Source organism: Cygnus atratus, chromosome 3 (assembly GCF_013377495.2).
Source record: "Cygnus atratus isolate AKBS03 ecotype Queensland, Australia chromosome 3, CAtr_DNAZoo_HiC_assembly, whole genome shotgun sequence".
Classification (NCBI taxonomy): Eukaryota; Metazoa; Chordata; class Aves; order Anseriformes; family Anatidae; genus Cygnus; species Cygnus atratus.
The window spans coordinates 57,983,016-58,009,867 of NC_066364.1; the positions used below are offsets into that span (position 1 = coordinate 57,983,016).

General features: G+C 37.4%; 1 protein-coding gene across 1 annotated transcript in view; it reads left to right on the top strand.

The window, feature by feature from the left end:
• Positions 1-26,852, top strand: part of LAMA2 (laminin subunit alpha 2) — a 380,546-nt gene that overhangs the window by 119,169 nt on the left and 234,525 nt on the right. Inside the window, exons 5-6 of the mRNA XM_050709562.1 lie at positions 22,415-22,594; positions 24,814-24,903. Coding sequence (XP_050565519.1) covers positions 22,415-22,594; positions 24,814-24,903 — 270 coding nt within the window. The remainder of the gene's footprint in view (positions 1-22,414; positions 22,595-24,813; positions 24,904-26,852) is intronic.

A 26,852-nucleotide genomic window follows, 5' to 3' on the forward strand; every position in this document is an offset into this window, starting at 1 on the left:
TTCTTCATATGGAAGGTATTCCATAAACTTCTTCATCTTCTTGTCCTGTTCTGAACTTTCTACAGTAAGATTATGTTGACTTTGAGATGAGGAGACAGAATTTGAGGTGTGGGCAAACCACGGATTTATAGTGGTCTAATTATGTTTTCTCCTTATGTTTTCCTGTAAACTTGCTTTTGACTTCTTGTTTTGGATTGCAGCTGAGCATTGTTGCTCACTGAAGTCTAATGTTTTCTCTAGGAAAAAAAATAAACTCTATATAAACTGTCTACCACTTCTGCCTCACTGGCTGCCTTCCCATCTTCATGTGTTAAAATTTGTATGTTGTTTCCTTTCTCATAGTGATCTTTCCATCCTTATTTATTTTACCTCTTCACGATCACATGTTCATAAGTACTTCCCCTCTTTTTTTTTTGTTTAAAATCAATATTGTTTTCAATTTACTTCTTTACCTTATAATATTCTCTAGCAGTTACTCTTTTCTCACCTTTCCTACAGTTCTTAATGGACTAAGATGCCAAACCAGTGAACGCAGTGCGGGTATTTGTATAGATAGATATAAGCATATTGTGCTAGCTAGACCAGTTGAATGGACTGTGTTTTACCTCAAATGTGTTTAATATCTTTAGCATGATTCTGCTGCCAGAGAAATGGCAGGTATTAAAATGAACTGTGTCTTCTGTAAGAATATGGTGCTCATGTAGCTTTTGTGCAGGCCTTTTGTTAAGTTTGCTAAGACTTCCAAAGCATAAAACCTTAACCTTGTTCTGTCAAAGAATTCAGCCCAAAGAAAGGCCATGTTTTTACTGTGGGAGTGGTAGTACTAACAGCTCATCTTAATAAACTTCCTAAGTGACAATTTCAGACAAGGATTCCTGAGCAGAGAGAATACTAGGTAGTGGATTTGGTTCAGCTTCCTCAGTTTTTTTTCTTTTTTCTTTTTTAAATAACCATAAGTAGTGTTAAATGTAAAGTATTTGGCAGTATTTTCAGAAAGGTATTAACACTAATACATCATGCTTATAAGAGATTTCTGGGATGCCTAACTATTGATTAGTAGAACTGCATAGTATTATTTCCCTATTCAGGAAGGTTCAAAATTAGAGACCAAAAGACGTTGGCAAGTGTTTTCTACGTCAACAACAGAGTGTAAGGTTCTCTCTTTTTAGCAAGGAAGCTCTTCCTGCCTACTATATTGCCATAGCCAGCAGTAAGAATAAAGCAGAAGACTAATGGGGGACACAGGGGGGAAGTTATGGTGGGAGTTCAGTAACCTGCTTCCTTCTTTCTCCACAAATGAATTTTCTTGTCACCATTATTATAGTGGTGAGAATGATATTGCAATCAAGATGATACTTGTGTTGCTCCTTCAAACACTTAACATCCTTCTTTTGTGATGGTAGCAATGTAAATGTAAGGTCAAAATTTTAAATCTGCTTCTGTAGTTAATAAAGACTACGTGTACTCATTCATTAGTTTTTATGTTCTTCAGTCAAGTGGAATTTCACAGTGTGTACTAAACACATAAAGAGGATAAATAGAAACAAGAACCTTAGTAATAGTCTTCTGTTATTTTGTTCACTTGCCATACTTACTACTTGATTGCTGCTCCTCTGCCCCTTTTTATATACCTCTCTGTGGTGCATGTCTTAGCTCACTTTAACCTTCCCCCATGCCCTGGTAATTAGTGTCCTCTGGGCTAGTGTCAGACCAGCGATGCTGGGAGCGTTGAACTCTGCTACTCCCCAGTATTTTCTTGCTAGTTTTCTCCTCTTTATACCACATTGCTTGTCCCATTCACTATAGTCTCATTAATTCACAGAGAAGGAAGGGAAGAAAAAGTGACTTGCAAATGAACTTCTAAGTGCAATTCTCCCTGTGGCCAGATTTAATCCTTTCTCGCTAGGAGTCTGAGACTGTCAACACTAAGAGGGCAGAGGGTCAGAATTTTTGGAAGTATGCTAGACTGAAATGTATTCAGTTGTAGACTGAAAATGTTGTGATTACTTTTTTTTCCCCTAATAAACAATTATATGATGCTACAGTAATTCAAAAAAATTTTGCACATTTGTGGATAGCAGTATTGATGCTGCCTTTATAATTGCTGTTTTTAATTTGACCTTCTCAGCACCCTAATCTGAATTCAGCATCTTGTCTTTATTGTGGAATAACAATCTAGATTATGAATTGACTGTTCCCATTGAATTACAGTGGAAGGGTTTTTTGTTTTGTTTTTAAATAGGATGAGATGTAGAACAGACACCCATATGGTAAAAAAAAATAAAATATAATAATAATAAAAAAAATAGCAGAAATCAAAAGAAAGCTTCAGCTGGTAAAGATTGTATCAGATACTATCCTTGCATGCAAGAACGTGCTGTGCTTTGCAGGTTTTTAGCAGACTGAGTCAGGCTATCTACCCAGTTGGCATTGCTTCATTTTGTAAAAAATAATCTATGGGGCTTTCTCTGGAACTGTCCCCATTAGCGTATGATCATTCTCATCTTCTTCCTTTTATGTCTTACATACACAATTAGTATTTTTTAATGATTGGTAATGGGGACAGACAACAGAATCCTTAGATTACAGGTGCTTCTTATTAAAGATCTTTTCACTTAAGTCAATAACCTTTGGATCAGTTTTCTTGGTGAAGGCTGTCTGATTTAATTCAGTTCCACCACTTCACTCATTAAACGCTTACTGCTTAATGTTTTGGATCACATCATACTTTGTTCCCCCCTGTTGGCCTTCATTTATAGTTTGTTTGCTTCCCTGCCACACACACACCTTCTAGCTACAGCAGATTCAGGAAGACTTATGGTCGAGCTGTGGATTTGGATATCACCTTGTTGTGTATGATTAGTCTCACAGAAATATGTTACATTAGTACGATGTGAGTCTCCTTTTTTTGAGTGCTATGAAAGTATAACTAAGCCTAAAAAGTTATTAATGGAATAACTAGAATATGGATTTTCTTCAAGGACTCTGGCATATAAAATTTCAGTTTTCAAAAATGGAAATTAGAACAATCATGAAAGAAACAGTTTACAAAAGAGAGAAGACAGTTTTGAGGTTTAACCAGAGATCCACATCTAGTACATTTTATTGCTTTTTGTTTTTTTGTGTGCATGCCTTTCTTTGTTTGATTGAGTAAAATTAAACATGAGCAGCTCATCCAAGGGGGGAAAAAAAAAGATATTTAACAAATGATTTCAAAACAAATGGGGAAATTTTACATAGTCCATTTACACAATGCTATGTTGCCTCACTAATGTAAAACTATTGATTAACACTTCCTGATTTTCTAACTTACTTTCATAGATATGTGACAGGAAAGAACAGATTAGGCATTTGTCATACATGTGCAATACTACTGGATTTTTTTTGGAAAACATTTAGAATTTGATTTAAGACAAATTTAAATGATTTTATTATGCATGATGAAAACAGTGTTTGTTCAAATATTCTACACCTAATCTTGCAAGTCAGTAATTTAATTACATTATAGCAGTATTTGCTATTAATGTTTACCTGAGAAAAGGAAAAGTAGTAAATATTTTAGATTGATAGTTGCTACTGAACTTGAATTTCTGATATTTAGTATTATAGAAAACAGAGTGGATATAAAATGTATAATGTACTTTTAAATTGTGCACCAGAGAGGAAACAAATGTTGAAGCTATTTATAAGTAGCACAGCAATCTGTCATTATTTTAAAAACAGGAGGAAGGATATTTACTGGTGCATCTCTGTTGGCCAAGTTGGAATAAAAATTTCTTTTGTGTTGTTAGTCAGACAGTCCACTTTCCTACCTTGGCATGTCTTCTGTCCCTGAGCAGAAGCTGACATCATAGCTTCCATGATTTCTGGAAAAATAGAAAAACTGATTAATCATATGAATCATAAAACTTAAAAAGCAATAAAGTGACAGTATGCAAAGTACATACTCTACACAACAGTCTTTCAAATTGATTAGATGATTTACCTTTTTTGTTCTTTAGCATCCTTCACTTATTGATTGCAATTCTTACTGAATTGAGATGACAGTTACTCATCTTTACACAGATCTATGCTAGTTTCGCCATATTATGCCAGGAGAACTGGTGTCTGTACATGTAGTTTTCTAATTCAGCACACCATTTTAGTGTTACATAGGGAAGTGGTATGTGTAAGTCATGGTATTTGATTGTAATGACCCAAACATGCCTTCTTTTGGGGCCTAATAGCTGATTTTTGGACAGTAGTAGATTTCATTCCAGTAGAGAAACACTGTGTACTTGGTAACTCAGTGAATTTTTTTTTCCTCCTATTGTGCTTGATGGGGGAAATGAAGATCCTCAGCAGATGGTTATCTTGGGGGTGGGGGAACTTGTACTTGAAGACCTTGCCCACACAGCTGAAATACTTAATAGAAATTTTTGCTTACATGAAATACGATGTGTAATCACTTTCCACTAAGAGGTAAAACCCCAATCGTTTATTTACTTTGGCTATTGCAATTTGTGTAGGATTACTCCTGATATGAGGAAAATACAGCACCACTTTCTGAGTGGTTTTTGTTTGTTAGTTTTGAGTAATTGCTACCAGTCATGAATAATTACTGGGAGGAAGAATAGCTTAATTCTCATTTTAAATCAGTTTGGTGGCCAAAGGCATAGAAGGGCTTACAGACTTGGTAAAGATGATAAGCAGCTGAAAGATGCAGAAATGAGACAGAAGAAGCAGTAAAAGTTATAAGGTAATTTAAAGCCAGGGACTGGGAGAAATTTAGTGAGTGTCTTTGATTCAAATAATAAAACCTTTATTATCAAAAAAAGTGTATGATTTTAAAAAAGATTCATTAAATTCATTAAAATCCATGTAGACTACATGGAGAAGTAATTTTGATCAATAAAATATCACCGAAATACAGACATACAAATAGGTCAGCCTAAGGCCAAACATAGGTATGCTTTAATGTGAGCGCTAAGGAGGTTATGTAAAAGAAAATCAAAACCAAACAGTATAGTTCACCCAGAGTTTTCATTTTAAATGGAGGTATCACAATAAATTGATAGAAGGGAAATTAGTAACTGAGACGCTGTAATATCAGTGTACAAATGCTTTGAATACCGTCCAGAAGCTAGATAAGAAGGATGGGGAAAGCACAGAGCCAATTTGGGTGAGTAGACAAATTGTATCAGAATCGACACTGTGTCTGACAGAACTGATATTTCAAGTTTAAATAAAAAAGTTAGGACTGCACTACCACATAACCAAGGCTAAGGAGGCTGTGAAGGCAAACATGAAGGCAAACATAAACACTTATGTTGGCTTCCCATAGGCAGGTAAACTGTCACAATGGAGTAGAAGCTGATTTTTGAGTGATCTTTAATGTTCCTACAAGAAGCAGTCTATTTAGAGTAGTTATAATAAAGGAAATAACTCAAAATTTTGTGAGAAGAGTGCAAGGTAGGCTGGTTCAAAATGCTGTTATTTAAAGACTGTTCTGTGAAATGGCAATAGTATTCTCACAATTTCCTCCTAAAATATTTGCAAATACAGTCAATACATCTCTAAAGATGGAATTGTATTTTATATGTTTCTTCTTAAACAATTAAGAGTTTATGCATGATACTTATCCAGAAAAAAATCCTAGATTATGCAAAGAAGGTGGCAGGATAAAATACCCGAGTATGTAATAGGCATTACAAAGCAAGAAACATCATATACAAGATCTTGTTCTAGCAAGGAAAGTAAGATTTTTGCAAATTAACCTAAATTCACAGTGATGCATACAAAATTGAAAGAGAAGCAAAACACTGCCACCCCATACCAAGAAAATGACTGTGTTAAGTGCCTAACGAACAAGATGAGAAGCTTTTTCAAGTTCATCAAAATATTAAAGCTGAGAGGCAACTGAGGTATAATAGGAGTGTCAAGGACAGGAAGTCTATTGCAGGTGAAAGCATTGGAATGGGTTGCCCAGGGAGACGGTGGAGTCACCATCCCTGGGGGTGTTTAAGGGAAGGTTGGATGTGGTACTTAGAGACATGGTTTAGTGGGTGACATTGGTGGTAGGGGAATGGTTGGACCAGATAACCTTGGAGGTCTTTTCCAACCTTTATGATTCTATGAATTCTGTGCCTTGAACTCCCTAAAGAGGAACTTAAAGAAGTAGTCACAGTAGAGTGTCTCTTTGTTTTAGAAAATGTTGGACGGGCTTCTGAAGGAAGAACAGTTTTAAAAACAAGTAATGAAGTCAATACTACTAAATCACCAAGTCTAGACAGTTTTTTGGTCAAAGATACAAAAGGAAAGTACCAAAGGTGCTAAATGAATTAATAATTACTGGTGTGGTCAGCCTTGCTTTACCTCCATAGCAGAGAAATGGTAAGGTGGAACCAGATTTTCAAAAGTGTTCCAGAGTGCATCTGAAAAGTGCAGATTATGTCTTATTTCTGTGCCAGGTAAACTAACAGAAGCATAAAGGATAAAAATTAGCAGGCACATGGATAAATGCGACATGGAGAGAAGTCAACATTGTTGCTTGGAGCAACCAATCAGAAAACATAGAACTCACTTCCAAATCTATCGAAGTTCTTGAAATAAATAACAGGTATGTAGGTAAGAGTGATTTTGTCAGCATACTCTTCCAAGACCGATGACCAGTCCAGTGGCTGTTGACAAGGCCATTTATCAAAACTGTAAAGAAATCATAAGCTAGGACAGAGTAATCTCTTACTGATTGCTTATCACTTAAAAGATGGGAAGCAAAGGTGTAAATGTTCACCTGGAAAAAGGTAACAGTGCAGTCAGTCTATTCATAAATAATCTGAAAGGGATCTAATCAGGTGAACAAGGTTTTCAGATATATAATTATAGGAATAATTACATTTTAATTTGACTGCAGAGAGCTGTTGCAGGATCTGGATGATTGGGATTAATATCAAGTAAAATGCAGTATTGATAAATGCAAAGTGTTGTGTACGTAAGAACAAATAACTTGCGTGTACACACTGAGGGGTTTTCTGTTAGTTACCACCACTTAGAAAAGAGATCTTTGGTGAAACATTCTCCAGTTGTCTTCATAATCCAAATAAAACATTGTGTTTCAAGAAGAAAATCACCCTGTGCAAAACAGAAAAATTTGTAACAGCATTCTACACATCCTATTCTGTGTGCTCATTTTGTGAATACTGTGATTCCCATTTCGCCACTCTTAAAAAAAATAAAAATAAAAAAAATCTAGTAAAACAAGAAAAAGTACAGAAAAAAAGATCAGAATAGTGGAACATGTTTTTATGTGAGAAGTTATTAAATCAGCAATGATACTTTAGACATGAAATGGTCAGAAACCTTTTCAGAAGAAACAATGCACCAGTTTTTGCACAGAATGTACTAAGCCATGGAGTCAAGAGTGCCCGAAGTATAAATAGGATCAAAATCTGTTAAACAGTTTTATGGGAATTAAGTTCATTAAGCAGTCTTAAAAATTCAGTTACAAGCTGCAGTTTAAGAGGTGTTAAGGCTGCAGGTTGTCAAAATATAAGAAAGGTATACGACAAGCAAACAGGCTTAAAGTAGAATTATTTTCCAAAGCATCCCTACTGGCTGCTATTAGAGACAGAAAATTGACTAGTCGTGTATTTGGTATAACGTTTTCTGGTTGTTTTAGTGTTTTGGGTCTGGTGTTGGTGTGGCAACAAGTGGCTAAGTGGGGAAAGGAATGGTGAAAACCCAATGTGATTTAAAAAAAAAAAAAAGCTACCTTATTATACATCGTTGTTTTTCAGATTTCATTTACTGAAAATATAAATAATAGAGTTTGACAACTTTAGTTTCTGTATCAAAAGTAAGCAATAGTATTTTTGTAACTTTACAACAATTACCCATAGGAGCAAAGAAAAAAAAAAGAAATTGTTTTCATGTACACAATCCATCTCTTGTATTTCACAGAAGATTCATGATATTCCCGGCCTTTTCTATTCATTCTCTGCTATCTGCTACTTAGGAATATGTATTTCTTTTCTCCTGATTTTTCTTACATTAGCTCCTGTAAAATATTTCCAAGTTTGAAAAGATCGGGTTCAAAGTTGGAGAGGGATCAAAGTTTCTTATTCTACACGTGAATGTCAGATTTCTTCTTTCTTTTTAAAACATTATAAATGTTTTTAAAGGCAGTGAATGATTACCGTTCAAAGGGATCCCATCTGGTTTTCGAAAGTATTCATCAGTGTGTGTTCCAAATGATATGACACAGGTTTTGGTACAATTTAGACTCCAACACGGTAGAGTAGTTGTAATGGACTTTACAATGTATGGGTCTGTAATGCAAAAATCCAAAAGAGTTTTGTTTAAATTTCTCCAATTCAAAAGTATTCAGAGTTGCAGTTTGAAACAAGAATGCTGGAGTAATATAAAGCATATTACTGAAGTTTATTTAATGATAACATTCGGGAGCAGATGTACTTGTTTACTGTTTTTAACAGCATTATTTTTGTACCCTGAAACCCTTGCCCTTCATTCAGGAACAGATTAAATCCTCACATTCTCACTCTTACATCAGTGGTTGTGTTTGGCAGCCCTTTGCAACTGCTTACATCTGGACAAGTTTCTGTGGATTTTCTTCTGGCTATAATTTGTCTGTAGTTCCACAATACACTCCACAGTACACCTAATTCAGGAAAGATTCTAGTGGAAAGTGCCATGAGTTTTTATGACAACCATATAATGAATAAGGGAAATCATAATATCTTGGTAGGAAAGTTTTGTTGTTGTTTTTGTTTTTTTTATTGTTTGTTTTGGCATAGTTAGCCCTTCAGTTACCTTTTTGGGTCAGTGTACTTTTTATCAAAATCTTCAGGAAAACATAATTTTCCTGTTCTAGTCATTTATTTAGAACTACTTGTATCACTCATAATCATTGTTCAAAAAGAACTGTATTGCTTTCAAAATAGTAATGGAAAAATGGCCTCTTAAGATAATGTACTCTTCAATCTTTTTTTTTTTTTTAATATGTGTTTGACAGACCTCTATATTTTATCCTTTAAGCAGAAAGGTGGTAGTGGTTAATTCAGTGCTATCAGTGTGTGTCACTTCTGCTTGATCAGAATCTGAACTAACATAATTTTCAGAATTGCACTGTACCTGCAGTAGCCATTGGCATCAGCCACTGAGGTGTAGCATGGCTTCTTTTCTTATTTTGTTCCTAGTCTGCCTGCATAACAGCAACTAGGTTAGGCAGTAGCTCTGTGATGCTGACAAAATGCAAAATGGAATGACACTGGTCATAACGCGTTTTCAGCTATCAGAGGTCAGATCATTGTTGTGTATGGTGAAACTTAAAACAGCTATCGTTTGTTGATTTAAAATCATGTCACCTGTGGCAATGTGTTAAAGAACCTATAACAAAATGCCAATCTACCTGGTCATAGATAACTTAAAAATACTGGTTCAGTATTTTTCGTCTTTGAGAATGTTCCTGAAGAGCCAAGCCTTTATGTTTTTCTGCAGCTATCTTGTTAGTTATTAATAAGCATACAATACCTCTTTACTGTATTAAGAGATGGAGTTTCATTTACAAGTACACTTTGAAAAGCCAGTAACACATTGCTGTGTTAAAGTACATTATTCCTGGCCTCGCATTGTGTTGCCTGAATCCCTTATGGACTGTGGTATGTCTAGCTGTTGCTGAAACTATAGCATGGTGTAGTGTTTCCACTTAGTTAAGACAGTAAGAAAAGAAAATAAAAACTGGAAATGACAAATATACTCTAAGGGTAATCAAATTGCTTATTATTCTGTGATTTATTAATAACTATTGTTCTGACAATGAGCAGTCTGTTGAAAAGTATGCAAGATGATGTCTTTGACAAATTATTTCTTGTCCAAAAATGACAAGCCTGAGAATTACAGAAACTGTACAAAAGTAGTGGCTAGAATAAGCAATATAAGTTTCAGGTGAAATTGGATACAGGAAAATGACAAAAGCTAGTTAATCAGAACTGAAGAGATGAAGCCTTATTTAGCCTAAGCTGTAGGGTATAGTTGTCAATGACACAATAGTATTTGCTAAACAGTTCGTTAAGCTGACATTTGCCTGTATTCTTTGGGGGAATGAGTTAGTTGAGATAGAGTCTGACATGCATAGCCCTTGACATTTTAATGCATGCTTAAGCACTGCATTTCAAGCAGCTCTTGTACTCATTAGCTAGGCACGGAATGGAGTTGTGCTTTCACTTACTAAACTATTAATTTATTAAGATTGTGAGATATTTATTAGAACTACAACAAACCTTGCCAAATACATTATTTTCTCATATACAATTATCATATATATATTTATGAAGAAAAATTGGATGATGAGTTTATACTTACATATGATGTATATACTTGCTGCTACTATTCTAGTTTTGAAACCATCTCTAATGATAAGCTAGTGCTTGCACTAAGAAAACTCACAGAATTTTTATCTTTAGTGTTTAGATATAAGATGTCAAGAGATTAATTAATCAACAGTAATATTAAATCTACTGCAAATGACCTATTTGCAACAGATAATTAAAACCAGTATTAGGTAGGAAAATTCTGAGAGCTACTGAATCACCTGTGGAAAAAATGATGTTCAGTATTGTCCATCTTCATATTAATGTGCTTGCATAACTTGAGAATGTAAATCTTAGAGTACCATACTCATTAAATAATTTTAAGACTGACATATCTGTCTTCTCCACTGCTGATTATCATGTAGCAAGTCTTTTTTATGCAGGACAGAAGCTTTTCTCTCCTTTATGCTGCTGTCTGAGATATTTTAGTGAGAAATTGACCTTTTTGGAAAATGTTTTAGGTTCAGAGCACTGCCTTACACAGAAAATTAGACTTGAAGCCCATAATCTTGATATGATGGCCAAAATAAGCCACTGAGTACTTAAAGTGAGTTCTTTATCTCTTCTAGCCAAAAATCATCATGAAGTACTGGTGTTCCTGCTCCATCTCTGTGACAAATGGCACTAAGTAGCCTTCATGTATTATGAGAGAATTATGTCTTCTAGTTTATTGAACATTCAGTATATCAATATGCATCAGTGGAAAGCATACTGGTTAGTGATGTGGTTTTGTTGAAAGGAAAGTGAGAATAACTCTGAGCCACATAGCCAAACAGCTGGGGTTTTTTATATCCTACAAACAGCTTGAGACTGACTGCATTCAAATTGCTTGGCAAAATAACCAACTTCAAATACCAAAGTTCTAAGTGAAAAAATATATCACTTGGATTCATGCATGTATATTTTAAATATGAATGAGAACATTGTGCACACTTAAAATTCTTAAAAACTTCATTTGTTGAAGTGTGTTAATCTTAAGTAATTTAGCTGATTATAAATTTTCATGCAAAGCAACGGCATTTTTACTGTTACATTAAATTAAACAACAGAGGCAACTAACATGATTCCCATGTTTGCACATCAGTTCATGCAGAAAGGTGTATAGATAGATGGCAGTGCAGAAACAGTGTGTGTGTGCTCAGCTATGTCAGTAATACACTACTGGGCACAATCCCCAGCACTGACTGGAGCATCTACCCCAGCACATCAGAGGCCTTGACTCAGACTGAGTTCCAGGGGGAGGATGCAGCTCTTCACTTCTGGGTCTGCAAAAAGTTTCTGGGGCCTCTTGCTGATGTTTGGACAGAAAGAGATTGTGTCCTTGTCTGCAGAAAGTTTGCTCTGGTTAGGGATTTGTGTCACCAAGCAAAAGAACCGCAGGAGGATGTCAGCAGACTGCACAATATCAGTGGTGACTGGAAAGATATTAACTGACTTTTCTCTGGGACTCTGCAGCCTGAACCCACAACTGTAGCAGAAGAGGGGCAGGTAGAATCTTTTTGCTTGTTGGTTCAGAAATGGAGACTCCCATGGTGGTGAAGACCGGAAACTAGTGACTTCTGACTCCAAGAGGAAAGCTGCTTTCCTGCCTGCAGATGTGCTACCACAGAATAGGTTCAGTGGGTGGTAGAAGATTAAAGGGCTGTGAGTTCCGTTCAATGCAGCATCTGAGTCAGCTGAGCCTAAATCACCCAGCAGCAGGAAGCGGTGGATGACAACAGTGGGAAACAAGCTCCTCCATGGAAAGGAGGCTGCAACCTGGCAGTGTGACTTATCATCGAGGGAGGTTTGCTCTTTGTCAAGGACTCAGCTCCAGGCTGTTCTGAAGAGATTGCTGAGGCTTGTCCAGGCCTCAGAATATTACCCCATTGTTTTTCTATGCAGGCACAAATGATATTGCCGGGGAGACTGTGTGACTCTGGCAGAAAGAGTCAGGAGCTTGAGGGGCCAGGTGGTTTTCTCCTTATTCCTGCCATTGAGGGAGAAGAGCATGAGGAGGACCCACAAATCCTGTGGGTCAACAACTGACTATACCACTGGCATCAACAACATTGATAGCCAGGCAGGGGAGGAAAGCTTTAAACTAGGAACAGCAAAGGAGGTAAACGACAACACACAGTACTGAAGAAGTCAACATGGATTTGTCAGTGACACAGACAGTGAGATTGAATGCACCTTCAACAAGCCTGCTGATGACACCAAGCTGAGTGATGTGGTTGACATACTGAAGTTCAACAAGGCCAAGTGCAAGGTCCTGCACCTGGGCTGGGGCAATCCCAAGCACAAATACAGGTTGGGTAATGAGTGGATAGAGAGCAGCTCTGTGGAGAAGGATGTCGGGGTACTGGTGGATGAAAAGCACTTAGAGCCCAGAAAGCCAACCATATCCTGTGCTGCATGACAAAAAAGTGTAGCTAGTAGGTTAAGGGAAGTGAGTCTCTCCCTCTCCTCCACTCTCATGAGACCCCACCTGGAGTACTGTGTTAAGCTGAGGGGCCTGCAGGATGAAAAAGATACGGTCCTTTTAGAGCAGGTCCAGAGGAGAGCCATGAACGTGATCAGAGGGCTGTTAGTCTTCTCCTATGGAGAAAGGCTTCTCAGCCTAGAGACGATATGGCTCTGGGAAGAACTTATAGAGGCCTTCCAGCACCTAAAGGGGGCCTACAGGAAAGCTGGGGAGTGACTCTTTGTCAGGGAGTGTGGTGGCAGGACAATGAGTAATGGCTATAAACTAAAAGAGGGTAGATTTAGATGAGGTATAAGGAAGAAATTCTTCACTATGAGAGTGGCAAGGCACTGGCACAGGCTGCCTAGAGAAGCTGTGGAAGCCCCATCCCTGGAAGTGTTCAAGGCCAGGCTGGATGGGGCTTTGAGCAACCTGGTCTGGTGGGAGGTGTCCCCCACGGCAGAGGGGTTGGAACTGGGTGGTCTTTAAGGTCTTTTTCCACCCAAACCATTCTGTGATTGTACAACAGCGTAGAACACACACACACACACGCATGCACACACACACAGGCTGGCAAGCAAAGTGTGCTGGCTGATATGGACAACAGAGACCTTGAAAACAACAAAACCGATCTGAAAGGGGTCCAACTCATGTATACATACAAATAAGGAACTGCTCAAAGGCTTGCATCATGAAGCTATTGTGCCCTTTCTGGGCAATCAGCGTGACAGGGGCCTAACAAAAGTACCTGTTCACTAATGCATGCAGCAAGGGGAGCAGACGTGAAGAATTAGTGGTCTGTGGGGAGCTGCAAACCTACAAGCTTACCAGAGAGATGGGGTGGCATAATAGTTCGCTGAAGTGCTGCAGTGGAGGAGTATAGACTTTAGAAAGGACAGAAAGGAAAAGTGGGAGGTTTCTCTCTATGTTAGAGAGCAGCTGGAGTGCATGGATTTCTGATTAGGGACAGGTAATGAGCCAGTTGAGTACTTATGTGTTAGGATTAGAAGACAGATCAATGTAGGTGATGTTTTGAGTGTAGCTACCATAGGTACAGACTACTTATTCAGGGAGAAATCTGTGAGGCCTTCTTCAGGCAAGTGGAAGAAGGCTCGCATTCACAGGCCCAGGTCCTCGTTGGGGAATTGAACCACACTGATAACCGGTAGAGGGAGACAGCACAAACCATCCAGGATTTTTCCGAAATGTATTGATGACAATACTATTAACACAAGTGTTTGAAGAGCTAACTAAGAGATATACTCTGTCTATACCTCTTGCTTTCAGAAAAGTAAGAACTGGTTGGGAATGTGAAAGCAGGATGCAGTTTTGGCTGCATTGATCACAAGCTGGTCAAATTCAGGATACAGAGAGGAGCCAACAAAGCCAAAACAGGTTCACTCTCAATTTTAGGAGAGTGGCCTTTGGTCTGTTCAGGCAGCTGCTTGCAATAATCCCATGGAATGAGTCATTCCCCACTAGGCCTATTACTGTTTAATCTCTTTGTTAATGATTTGGATGATGGGTCAGAGTGCACCCTCAGCAAGTTTGCAAGCAATAGAAAATTGGACAGAGTGGCTGATGCACCAGATGGTTTTGCTGGCATTCTGAGGTACCTGGACAGGCTGGAGGAATGGGCTAACAAGAACCTCATGAAGTTCAACAAAGGAAATTGCAAAGTCCTGTGCTTGGTGAGGAACAGCCCCGTGCGCCAGTAGAGGCTGGGGCCAGATGGTTGCAAAGCAGCTGTGCAAAGAAGGACCTCGGGGTCCTGGCGGACAACAAGTTAACCATGAGCTAGCAATGTGCTCTGTTGGCAAAGACGACTAATTGTGTTCTGGGTTGTGTTAGTTGGAGCATCCCCAGCAGGTTGAGGGAGATGGTCCTTCCCCTTCTGCTCATCGGTGGTGACAGCACACCTGGAGTTTTATGTTCTGTTTGGGACTTCCATATACAAGAGAGACGTGGACATTTTGGAGCAAGTCCAGCATATAGCTGGGAGGAAGATTAAGAATTTGGAGCATTTGTCCTACAAATAGAGACTGAGAGAACTGGGATTATTTTGCTTTGAGATAAGAATTCTAGTCACATCGTTGAATGGTCCAAGTCACCTGTCTGGAACATACTGCAAGTTCTCTCAGATATCTTTGTTACAGAAGTTAGGACTAGATCCGTCAAAGTTTAGCACCGGGATCTGTAAAAGTGTCCATGCCCAGCAGCTGAGAAGAACTATTGGCTGTGCTAATTAATACCACCTTGAAGGGTGTTAGAAAGAGGCATTGCTACTAGTGCTGAGAAGGAAAGAGTAAGACAGATTGTAAAGATGAGATTCTCTGAAGTATTCTCAGCATCACGTTAAAGGCTAAGTAGCTAGATAATTTGGGAGCATTTCAACTGAGAAACATAGGAAGAAGTTTGGTATAGACTGGTGTATCACAATATCTGCTTTTAATTGAATATATCAACACAACGGGCATGCCAGAAACAAGAAGTTGCTTACAAATGACCAAGTGGCTTGTAGAAGATGGGCACTATGGATTAAAGAATAATATAGAATAAAATTAGAAAGTCAGCAGAAATAAAATGGTGTATGAGATCTCTTTTAAATAAAATTCAGTACCTAAATTGGGACACCGTATCAGCAACTGCCAAAACTGAAGTGTGGAATTGTGTGGGTCTTACCAAAGGAAGGCTGAAGTTGTAACACAAGTCTTCTGAAACCTTTTGGCAGGCTGTGTAGTTGTCAGGATAGAATGTAAAGTGAAAGAGTGATTCTTGAACACCTGACCTCTCTTGGTGCGGATAGTAAAGGAATCCATGATTTACTGCACAACAACGCACAGACCCCAGTTAGGAGGATAACTGCTGTACAATTATTATGTAAAAATAATCAGAAAATTCTTAAAATGTCACGTTCCATGGGAAGAAAATCTGCAAAAGTACAATTTAAAAATAGAAAAGATGGTCAAACAGCTAAAAAAATTTCCAGGCAGCCTAGTTTGCTTGAAGATAGCATCATGCACACTCAGAACATATGCATGCTACATTTAAGAATGGTTCCAAAAATCCTACAGCATGTTTGAACCATAAACTATGGAAAGATAAAAGATCTTAAAAGTAAACTAGCATCATCTCTGAATGAAAGTCATGTATTTTCTTCCAATCAAGGAAAATACGTAGGAAAAAAAGCTCCAGCAAATGAAACGTTAAACCACAGTAAAGATGCAAAATAAATAAATAAATAAATAAATAAATTTTGAGTGACTGAATATGAAGTTGAAATAAACCTTTTTTCAAATACATCAGATTCAAGAAGTCTGTCAGAACTGATGGGCTGAAAGATGATCAAAGAGCATTCAAGGAAGATCAGGTCATTGCAGAAACGCTAAATTAATTATTTGAATCAGTTTTTGCTACAGAAACTGTCAGGAGAGTTTCTGTATTGGAACCATTATTTACAGGAGAGGAATTTTAGAACTAGCAAACTAAATTGTTAACTGAAGAAGTGCAGAAATAATTGATAAATTGAATAGTGAAAGAAACTCAGGGCTAAAATAAGTGAATTGCAACAGTAATTGTTTAATTTCTCAATTATAATCAGGCTCAATAGCTGAAGAGTTTGGGGTGTCATATTAAACAGGAATTTTTTTTTAGTAACCTTGCTTAGGAATCCAAGGAAACTACAGATCTGGAAGCTTGATGCTAGTGCCAAGCTAATTAATAATTAACAAATCTGATAAAGAATAGAGCTGGTAGAAAGATATACTTGTTTGTTACAATTGAAAAACTAGGAATTAAGTGAATTTAGTTCGGAGACAGGTTTAAAACAAGCAGAAGATGATTTTTTTTACCCCTACAACAAGTAAATTAGAGAAAATCCTTATTACACGATGGACGTAGCTTCTAAAAAGTGAACTGAATTTAAGTTGAGACTGAGTTCATGGAAATTTCTTGAGGGTTACCAAATGTGTGGAAATTATATATGGCTCAGGCAGTCCACGGGGAAGTGTTAGGTATGTTTGCCTTTGTTCTATCCTTAATAGGCTCCAGTAGTTTTGGCTATTGTATGACACAGGCTACTGTGCTAGATAGGTCTTTTGGTTCTGACACAGTACATAGATTTTAATTCACTGAGGTATTTTGAATATCTATAGCAGTGTCTGTGCTGTTCAACATACTCATGGGCAATTTGGAAAATCAGAAAACTATAATAGCAGTATTTGCTGGTAACTCAACATTTAAGATAATTTGTTGTATGATACTAAAAGAAAAATACGAAATTTAGTGTTGATAAAATAAAGGTAGTGTAAAAAAAAAAGAATTGTACATGAATGCCGATGGGTTAATGTTGGACTAAATTCTCCTCAGAGTACAGAACTTATAGTCATTCTCAACAGTTCTCCAAAAACCTTATCATACTGAGGCTTAAAAATGAAAAGAAATTGACTATTCACAATTTCTTCAAATATAAAACTAGAACACTCTCACAGAAATGATTCATGATCTGCATTCCAGGTTTAAAAGGAAAAAAAAAATAATATCACCACCAAAAATACAGGTTCTTTCTGTTTATAAAGAAATAAATTTCCTCCTATAGTGACAAATGTCTGTAGTGGTAAAAAATATAATGGTGGAAAAAGGGAGTAGACTAATACTAGAGAAAAATGCAATTGGTTGACATTAAATTCTATGACTCAGATTTTGTGTGTAATATAAGAAGCATTTAGGCTGTTCAGTCAAAGGAAGTGAAGATGGTGTAGCAGAAAGATCACTCTCTAAATGCCCTCTTTCTTATATCGCTTCCTAACAGGTTTCTACTAGCGTTGTTTGGAGACAGGACATTGAATTTGGTAATCTTTGGTGTTATAAAATGGCTTTTCTGGTTTTCCATTTAACTGGGGTATATATTTTTTTCAATAACTGTTAGAAAATTTGGTTCCAAACCAAATCCAGAAGATAGATAACTTGATAACTAAAATAACTTTGATATGTTTTTATATATTAAAAAGATATAATTTTGAGTCTGATCCTGTTTAACATCTTCATTAATGATTTGGATGATACGACAGAGTGTACCCTCAGCAAGCTTGCAGATGACATAAAACTGGGGGGAGTGGATGATATGCCAGAGGGTTGTGCTGGCGTATGGGGACGACCTCATCAAGCTGCATAAATGGGCTCATAGGAATTTCATGAATTTCAACAAGGTCCTGCGTCTCAGGAGGAACAATTCCAGCTGTTTTCCATACTGGAAAGGGATCTGGGAGTCCTGGTGGACACCAAGTTGAGCATGAGCCAGCAATGTGTCCTTGCTGCAAAGGCTGATAGTATCCTAGGCTGCATTAGGCAAAGTGTTACCAGCAGGTCAAGGGAGGTGGCCCTCCCCCTCCACTCAGCCCTGGTAAGTCCACACCTGGATCACTGGCTCTGGTTCTGGGCTCCCATATGCAAGAGAGATATGGACATCCTGGAGAGAATGAAGGGCTATAAAGATGATGAAGGGGCTGGAGCACCTATAAAGGCTGAGAGGGCTGGGACACTTAGCTTAGAGAAGAGAAAGGTCAGGGGGTATCTTATCAATGTATATAAATACCTGAAGGGAGGGTGCAAAGAGGATGATGCCAGGCTCCTTTCAGTGGTGTCCAGTGAGAATAGACACAATCTAAAACACAGGAGATGCCATCTGAATATCGGGAAACACTTCTTTACTGTGAGGGTGACTAATCACTGGCACAGGTTGCCCAGAGAGGCTTGTGGAGACCTGGTCCTGGACAACATGCTTTAGTTCTGTTTGTTGGCTAGTTGATAAATCAGATGCTGTTCAAAATGATTTTACAAAATGAGAGTATGGCTTCTATTATGGTAACTTTTAGATGTTTTGGAAGGGAATGTGCAATTTTCCCAAAGATCCAATTTGTTGGAGTTTAATCTTGGAAGATTTCCTGGTTGGGGAAGAATTTTCCTGGGTTGAAATCTATGTTGCTTTTATTTAGAATTCAAAACAGTTATTATCTCAATTTTGGAATTAGTAAATAAAAGCTGTTCATAAAATCTGAGCAAAATTTGAGATTGTTCCCCCATGGGGACTTGGATTATCCAAATTAGCAGCCCAGTGGGTAGATTAAAGTATTAATACTTTCCTGGTAGACTCTGGCTGTAGAATTCCTGTGTGCAGCACATGTACATTTAGGGCAGGACATTTCTGCCTTAGCTGCCTGTATGAAAATGAGACTAGTCTCTTCAGGACTCAGAGCTATATATGAAGTATTATGATGAGCCTGAATGACATAACCATAGACAGTTATTGAGGACTTTGTTCACTGGAACATTTTTCAGATCTAATTCAAAAACATTTCGAGAATAAGGGACATGTCATTTTCTTGACTGCAAACTTGCTATTGTGCAAACAGCATCTTACAAATAGGTGCAGGATTGTTCTGGGAGGTAACGAAAGAAAGTAAGCTCTTGAAAAACTAAGTGATGTCTCATGGTGAAAGAGTCATACTCTTTAAAAAGAAAGAAAAAAAGTTGCTTAAAATTTAGACTATTTCTGATTAATGACAGATGTTTCCAAAGTACTCTTGGTTTCTTCCTGCCTCTCTTTTCAAGGAGTCGGAACAACTTAGCTGGACACTCTTAGTTGATTCTAAGTGTTTCTAGGGAGAAATTAATGATTTCATCACAGATGTTGAGAGGAGGAGAAACAGAGTAATTAATTTTGCCTGTGTAAACATTTCCCTTTGGATTTATTTTGGTAAAACTATCCAGTTTTAATTTCCTAATCTCAGTGCTATTTTGGTGTATACTTTTGAACATGTGCCACATTTCATGCAGGATATAGCTGCATTTTTTAGTAATTATGACAAATTATTTGTTGTTTTAACATGAAATTGTGAAACATTTAAACACAAGCTTGAAAGACAATATAAATGAAAGTTTTTTTCTTTGTTAGTTTCACCTTGCCAAATAGATTGATCCATGGCACCTTGTAAAAAGGGGGTGTCTGTTTTGAAAAATATGCTTTTTTTTTTTTTCTAAATAAGTAAATATTTTAATTCTGTAAAACTATTACTCCAAGATTTTTTCCCTAACAGTGCCTTAAGACTAAATTAGTTCTCTCTCTCTCTCTCTTTTAAAAATATAAATCAAAATATACGACTGCTATTTGTCAACTGTGTCATTTGGGGTCATGTGTCTGTGATTCATATTCTTAACTCTCTCTTGGTACTTACTTAGAACATTACATGGGCTTTCACCTGCATATTTCTCCATCCCCCCATCAAAAAAGCTTACTTTTCTCTCTATTTGGACAAGATAGGCAGACTGGCATGCTGCTTAAAGCCATGGTGCTGTTGCCATTACAGGGTGAGAAAGGGAATATTTTCAGCACTACTTTGGGTATACCTCTTCTTTTTCTCTGGCTAGAAATATCAAAGTTCAGTCTTTAGTATTCTACTGTTTTATACCATAGCCCAAATTTGTATCAAACAAACTGTAAGAAAGAAATTTGTTGGATCCTGTTTAAGGAAGGGAGTGATGATATAGAAAAAAAAATGGGAGAGGAGGGAAGATTTCCTTGCCCACAGATTAATGTTATGCAGAGAAGTTTTAGGCATCTGTTCTTACTAAATTCTGGTTCTTTAGGAAAGATCTAATAATTTCCACTGGCCCTCTTGCCACGATCTCCATGCTTCTTTTGAAGTTTACTTTCCACGCATGTTCACCTCTCTTTTCACTGGGGACCTGAGCAGTTGGCTGTCTTGCTCACCATGTGCTTTTGTCCAGCTTGTAGCCAGACATTTCTCATTCAGGAGCTCCTCCTTACTTCCTGTTAGGGTTTTAGTATAATATTTGTTTGTACCCTGTCTTTTTGATAATGTTTTATTCTGTTTGCCTCCTTTAATTTAATTACTTGTAGTCAGGAGCGAAATCAAGTCAGAGCTTGAAGTGAGAGCGCTGTTATGATCTCAGGAGGAGGCAGCAATATCACTTCTTCCTGGAGATAACCTGGCAGAAGCCTAGAGGTGCTGATTCATATTCAGGCAGGATGTGACTGATAGTTGCTCCTGGCAGAGTGCCTCAGAGTGATTTTGTGTACCTGTGGATACAATGGAACAGGATGCTGGATGTGATGAGGTTTAGCGTTACCCTGTTGGTAGTGAAAATAAGTGAGTTAATAGTATCACATAGCCAGTGCAAGACCACAGCTGTTCAATAAGCCTTCTATCCAGTCCCGCAAAAAATCCAGGAAAGGAAGAGCTACTGCTTTGCAGGGAGCAGTAGATTTGCTGTTTCTTTCCTCAGTGTGAGGTAGCCACTGCTGAGTGAGTGCCAGCTGGCATTCTGAATGCAGCTGTTTGCTTAATACAGTGGCAATGTGATCATGTTCAATGATAGAAAATGGCTGGGTAGCCTGACCTTTCACTCGGAGCACTGAGGTAAGGTGCACGACATATTCATCACAAAGAATAAATAATTCTCTTATTCATTCTAATGTTCTGCATATTTGGCTCAACATCAGAACATCTTTCAGTATGCTGGCCTATAATAAAAATGCCCCAATTAAAATTTAACACTTCAAAATACAGGAAAATTAATGGTTTCTTTCCTCCCTCCCCCTAGGTGCTCATTAACAATATTTGCTATACCTGACATTTTTCTTCTCATAGGCCTTTTCCAAGAACACTTCTGTAGCAGCCCATCTGTTTTATTTTGTTGATTAACAGCTAGTGTGTGTTGTGCCGTGGTCAGTTAGAAAGGGTTCATCCTGGCAGGAGGGGAAGAAATTGCCTGATTTTGTTGCCTTGCCCTGGGTGCTGCGATCAGAGTCACAGAGCACACTTATCCAAATTTCTAGTGTTTACAATAGGACAGGCAGAGAAAGGGGGGACAATCTTTACTGAAACCACAGTGTAAGCAGAGATTGGTAGGATCTTTGGAAAAACAAATATTGAACAGAGTTTTCAGAGATGATAAAGGCTTTTCTTAGGGACTAGGTGACAACTGTTGCAACCCAGACAATTACGTCGATTTGCTGAGAACAAGATTCAAAGGAAATGATGAATTGTGTAAATGGGAAAGGGGAGACGCTAATGAATGCTTATTTTATCTCATCCAGCTGTTGTAGTTTTCAGTATTTCAAAAGTTACCCTGTCTTTAGAAAACACCTAGTTCTAGTCTTTTGATAACAACTTCTCTAAGGTGTGCAAACTGATCCCTGTTGAATTCTGAGTCCCATTCCAAATATCTGTTCCTTTAACTCCAAATTTTGGAGCCCTTCAGTTGTTCAATACCTGAAAATATTTATTTCAGGCTAGAAGAGGAGGAATGATTTGCCGGCGGCGTGGACATTATAGTAGGGCTTTGTTGTTTTGTGCAGGTTTTTCTACATTTTTTCTGTAGTTGATGAATTTCCTTTGCTCAAAAGGGATCAGTGGGTAGTTGGAAAACTTTTTTTGTAGGGAGATCTGCATTGTAAAGGATGAAGGTATTTTACATTTTCAAATGCATTCACACAGTACCTTTAATGATTTCTGTTGGCATAATCATGGCAGCATCGCTGTAATCTAATTCCTTATTGCTTTAATAATTCTGTCTTCAGATTCACACTTCTCTAATCAATGGACGGCCTAGTGCTGATGATCCTTCACGTGCTTTACTGGAGTTCACCTCTGCTCGTTTTATTCGCCTGAGATTTCAGAGGATACGGACACTAAATGCTGATTTAATGATGTTCGCACACAAAGATCCCAATGAAATTGATCCCATTGTTACAAGGAGGGTAAGTTCTGGCAAGACAGTAGAAATGCATGTGTAGAAGTTCTCTTAGAAATGCTGTACTTACCTATGCTTGGCATAGGAAATCTTGGAAGATGATGAGTAGCTGTTTGTTATCTGTCAAAGTCCTGGTCATAAGTAGCAGAGTCCCTCCTCTTCACAACATTTTGTTATCTTCTCTATAGCAAAAGTCACAGTTTTACATTTTCTGCTTAATGGTGTTATTAACATACAGAACATGTTTATTAACATAAGCATAGAGCTCCTTTTAGTGTAAATATTCTGATATGGGTAATTGGCAAATGTCTTCTCTTAGATAATGTCCTTTTGCCTCCTCTGCTGTTCAATCCTTTGCTGCCTTTAACATTCCTTGAACACTTTCTTTGAGTGTTATTTCTAGTAATGGTACTATTAGTCACAGTAGTGCCTGAATACAACACTTTTAGCATTGTTATATGACTGTTGATAACAGTAAAATTTTAGATCCCATTTTAGCTTAAAAGAATAGATGCAGCACTCAAACTCACACTATACCCATCTTCTCCACTGTTACTTGTGCGTGCACAACCCTGACCTCTGTTTTTCCACAATCCGTACTTTCTTCCTATGCCATACCTCTCTGTCTACCTGCTGCTCAAATGCTGCATGTTATTTTTGTTGTTGCTGTTGTTTTCTCTGACTTTTCTGAGGCATTCTTAAAAGCTGTTGTACAGGATGCATACCTTTCCACATTTTTCCTTTCTGCTCACTTCCTTTTTCTGTTAATCTTATTTTTCTTTTGGAGAATTAAGTACCACTATAGTAAGTCCTCATATAAAGGAGGATTACTGCTATTCTTGGCTTTAATTATTTTCATTTATCAGCAGTGGATAGCTGTAAAGAAGAAAATTTGCTTCTTCTGTTCCACTTTTCTAGTTTTCATTCCTTCCTCCAGATATATAGGGTGCTGGCTATTTCTGAAAGTTTGGAATTTGGCATTCTGTTTTGTACTGTAAACCTAGAAATGCTTCCAGTTGAGAACAGTTATTGCACACCTCACTAATCATGGAAATCACGTTTACGTGAGAGTACACATTTAATAATCTGATTCTAAGTGAGCAGAATCACAAAAATGGATCTAGTTAAGATTCCAGTTCACATATTAAACATTACCATGTACTCATTAAAACCTAGTGCAGAATGATCCATAGATTTCTCAAACCAAGAAAGAAAAAGTGCTTCTTTATGGCAAGTCTCCATGAGGCCTTTTAGAGACATTTTCAAAGGAACAAGGATCAATTGAAACTTGCCATCCTTTTCTGGCTTTTCCTATAGAATACAGTAGACAAGCCACTATTCCACAAAATAGGAAACAAAAGGTAGCCATAAATGATACCTTTTCTGTATAGTAAAATGTTAATCATGAGTTATGTGAATTTCTGCTTTGTTTGATATATTTGTTAATGATCTGAAAAAGAGGTTGAACAGAGGAAAGCAAAATTTGAAAATAACATATGTTTGTTTTGATTGCAAATTGTTAAGATGTTACTGGACCCTCACCAAAACAGATGAAAGTGGACAAGATGGCATACAAGACTCACTTTACAAAGATGTGATAATATATGATTATAAATGCCTTTCCGTCCTCCTTCCTTGTTAGGGGTATTAATCTCCACCAAAGAAAATCAGAAAGTCAAATGTAAGAGCAACAGGTCAAACGTTATTTAAATTTTAGTAAAGAAAAATCTTCCATAGTCATTCAGAAGGCCAGTAATGAAAAGCAGTTCTTTTCACAGCCCAGAGAATGCTCAAATATTACTCAGCTAAGGTAAACAAAGGTGTTCTTGTCTGAGCTTTTATTCTCGTCTTTCTCTCCTCCCCATCATCATGCCTCTTCCTTTTCATGTCTTCTGAAGGGAGAAAATTCTACAGCATTTGACTTTTCATTATCCAGTGTGCATATAGCCTTTTCCTGTGCTTATATTTGGTGTGTGCTGTGTATAAATTGACATGGCTCTTGTGACTTCAAACAAATGGAACTGTGCCAATTTATACCCGTTCATTCACTAAGCCTGAATCTGTTGATCAAGACATAGCTTGGATTACACTGTATACTATATTTGTGATAGATCAAAAAAGAAATAGAAGAGGACCTGACAGTTTTGTCAACAGAAATGAATTCTGTATTTTGGCACCTGCATTTCACAATCCACTTAGCAATTCAATTTCTGTTTTGTCTTACAGTATTACTATTCTATAAAAGACATCTCGGTTGGTGGCATGTGCATATGTTCAGGCCATGCAAAGGCTTGTCCACTTGATCCAGTGACCAATGTATGTATTTTTCTTTTCTTGCTTTTTTTTTTTTTCTTTTTTTTTCTTTAATGTGCCTTATTCATAAGGTGGAACACGAGAAAAAATCTTAATATTCCTCAGAGTTCTGTTAATTTATGTCTTTCACCTACAAGAACAGCAGTGCTAGGATGTAATAGTGCTGGCAACCAGAAGAATAAACATTCATGCAATGTCAGCAGAGGCTTTCTCTGAAATGCAAAAATAGGTTTCAGATAATTCAGACCGTATTCAAAGTTTCCTAGGAAAAACAGAAATTTGGGTAATGTTATGTAGCTGTGGAGGCGAGCACTAAGAGTCAGTTTTTATTATTCTTTTTTGGTATTAATCAAGGTGTTTCCTAAATAGCCTTCAAGTATTAATTGATACTTGCAAACAAATGATGGCTCTAGAATGGTGCATTTACTATGCGTGAAATATTAATTGAGTGATCAATCAAGCTAGTCTAGAAAATCATGAACCATTTATAATTTATTCCATACATGTAGCTTTCTTTTTACACCATTTATAGACTCATAGCCAATATAATTGAAATACAGAAATATAATTTGTTATTGATGGTCCAAATCTATACATATGCATGCACACATCATCGCTAATACAGAATTTGCAATCTACTAATATTACTGATGTGCCACACTGCGGGATCTCTTCATATGCTATTCACTCAAGTAGAAGTTTTGTACTATACAACAAAAAAATCTTTTTTGATTGATGACATTAACCAATTGCATAGGAACTGATTTTAAAAAAAGAAAGAAATCTTACAAAGAATACATTTACAGTTCTAAGCAATTTCTGTGGATCCTTGTAAAAATTTTACAAATTCCTTGCTTTAATTCTTCGAGGCCTTTTCTGTAATGATTTACATAGCAAGTGATGTACTGTTGTTTCAGACAGTCTTAGTTATCAAACATCGGCATTGTCTCATTGCCATGTGTTAGAACTGGGCCTACCTCAGAAAATAAATGCTATGAGATGAAGGCAGACTTCAGTTCAGGTAGTTTGGCTACTAGATAAAAACACATTTTGACAAGTGCGGTGTTTTGTTTTGCAGGTGACAAATATATGTTGTCTAACTAGTATAAAAATACAATAAGTGAAACGACTGAAGCCTTAGGAGATTTGGGGTATTTGGTTTAGCTCTCCAGGGATACTCTTTAGACTGAGCCATACTAAAACAGGGGGGCTTTGGCTTGTAAAACATTGTGACTCTAATTGTTATCACAATTAATCTTTCCTCTACCAGTGAAAAGAATAAACTTGCTTGAATTTACTGCCTTGCTGTTCTGAAGCACTCCTTAACTTGACCGTGTTTTGTAAAATTCATGCTTTGTGTGGTAAGCCATAGAAATTTCTCCAGGTTAGCTTGCTGCATCGACCTTGAGTGGGCTCACAAGGACCACAGAGAATCCCCTCTAGTGAAAGACTATTGGGAAGGCAATTAGTGTTCTTAATTTCCCCAACCTACATTTTCTTTCTTTCCCATGCTTCTTCTGTGGCTCAGAGAATTTATGTGTGCCTACAGCAATATTTTCATGCTGGGACTAAGGCAATCCTCTGAGGAACCAAAATGCCACTAAAAGGGTGGTGGTCCTGCTCTCATCTCCTGTTAGTTTAAAAACTCCTCCTGCTTCCCTCACATACAATTTAGTTGTGCAGTTAGAAGGTTACAAGATGAGTTGACTCCTCCAGTAAAAAAGATAAAGCGAAAAGAAAAGATGACTATTTTTATGGGATCAGCCAACAGAATTGATTTCACCCTGCAGCTGTAGATTGCTGCATCTAAGGGAAGGGTAGCAATGGGCTCACCCCTTCTAGCATAAGCTAGCTATCAGGTCAGTTTTCCTGTAATGTGAAGCTGTATCTGAGGGCTATTAGCACTTTGGCTTATTTGCTGTGTTAGTGAACTTTCATTCTTCCCTACTCCT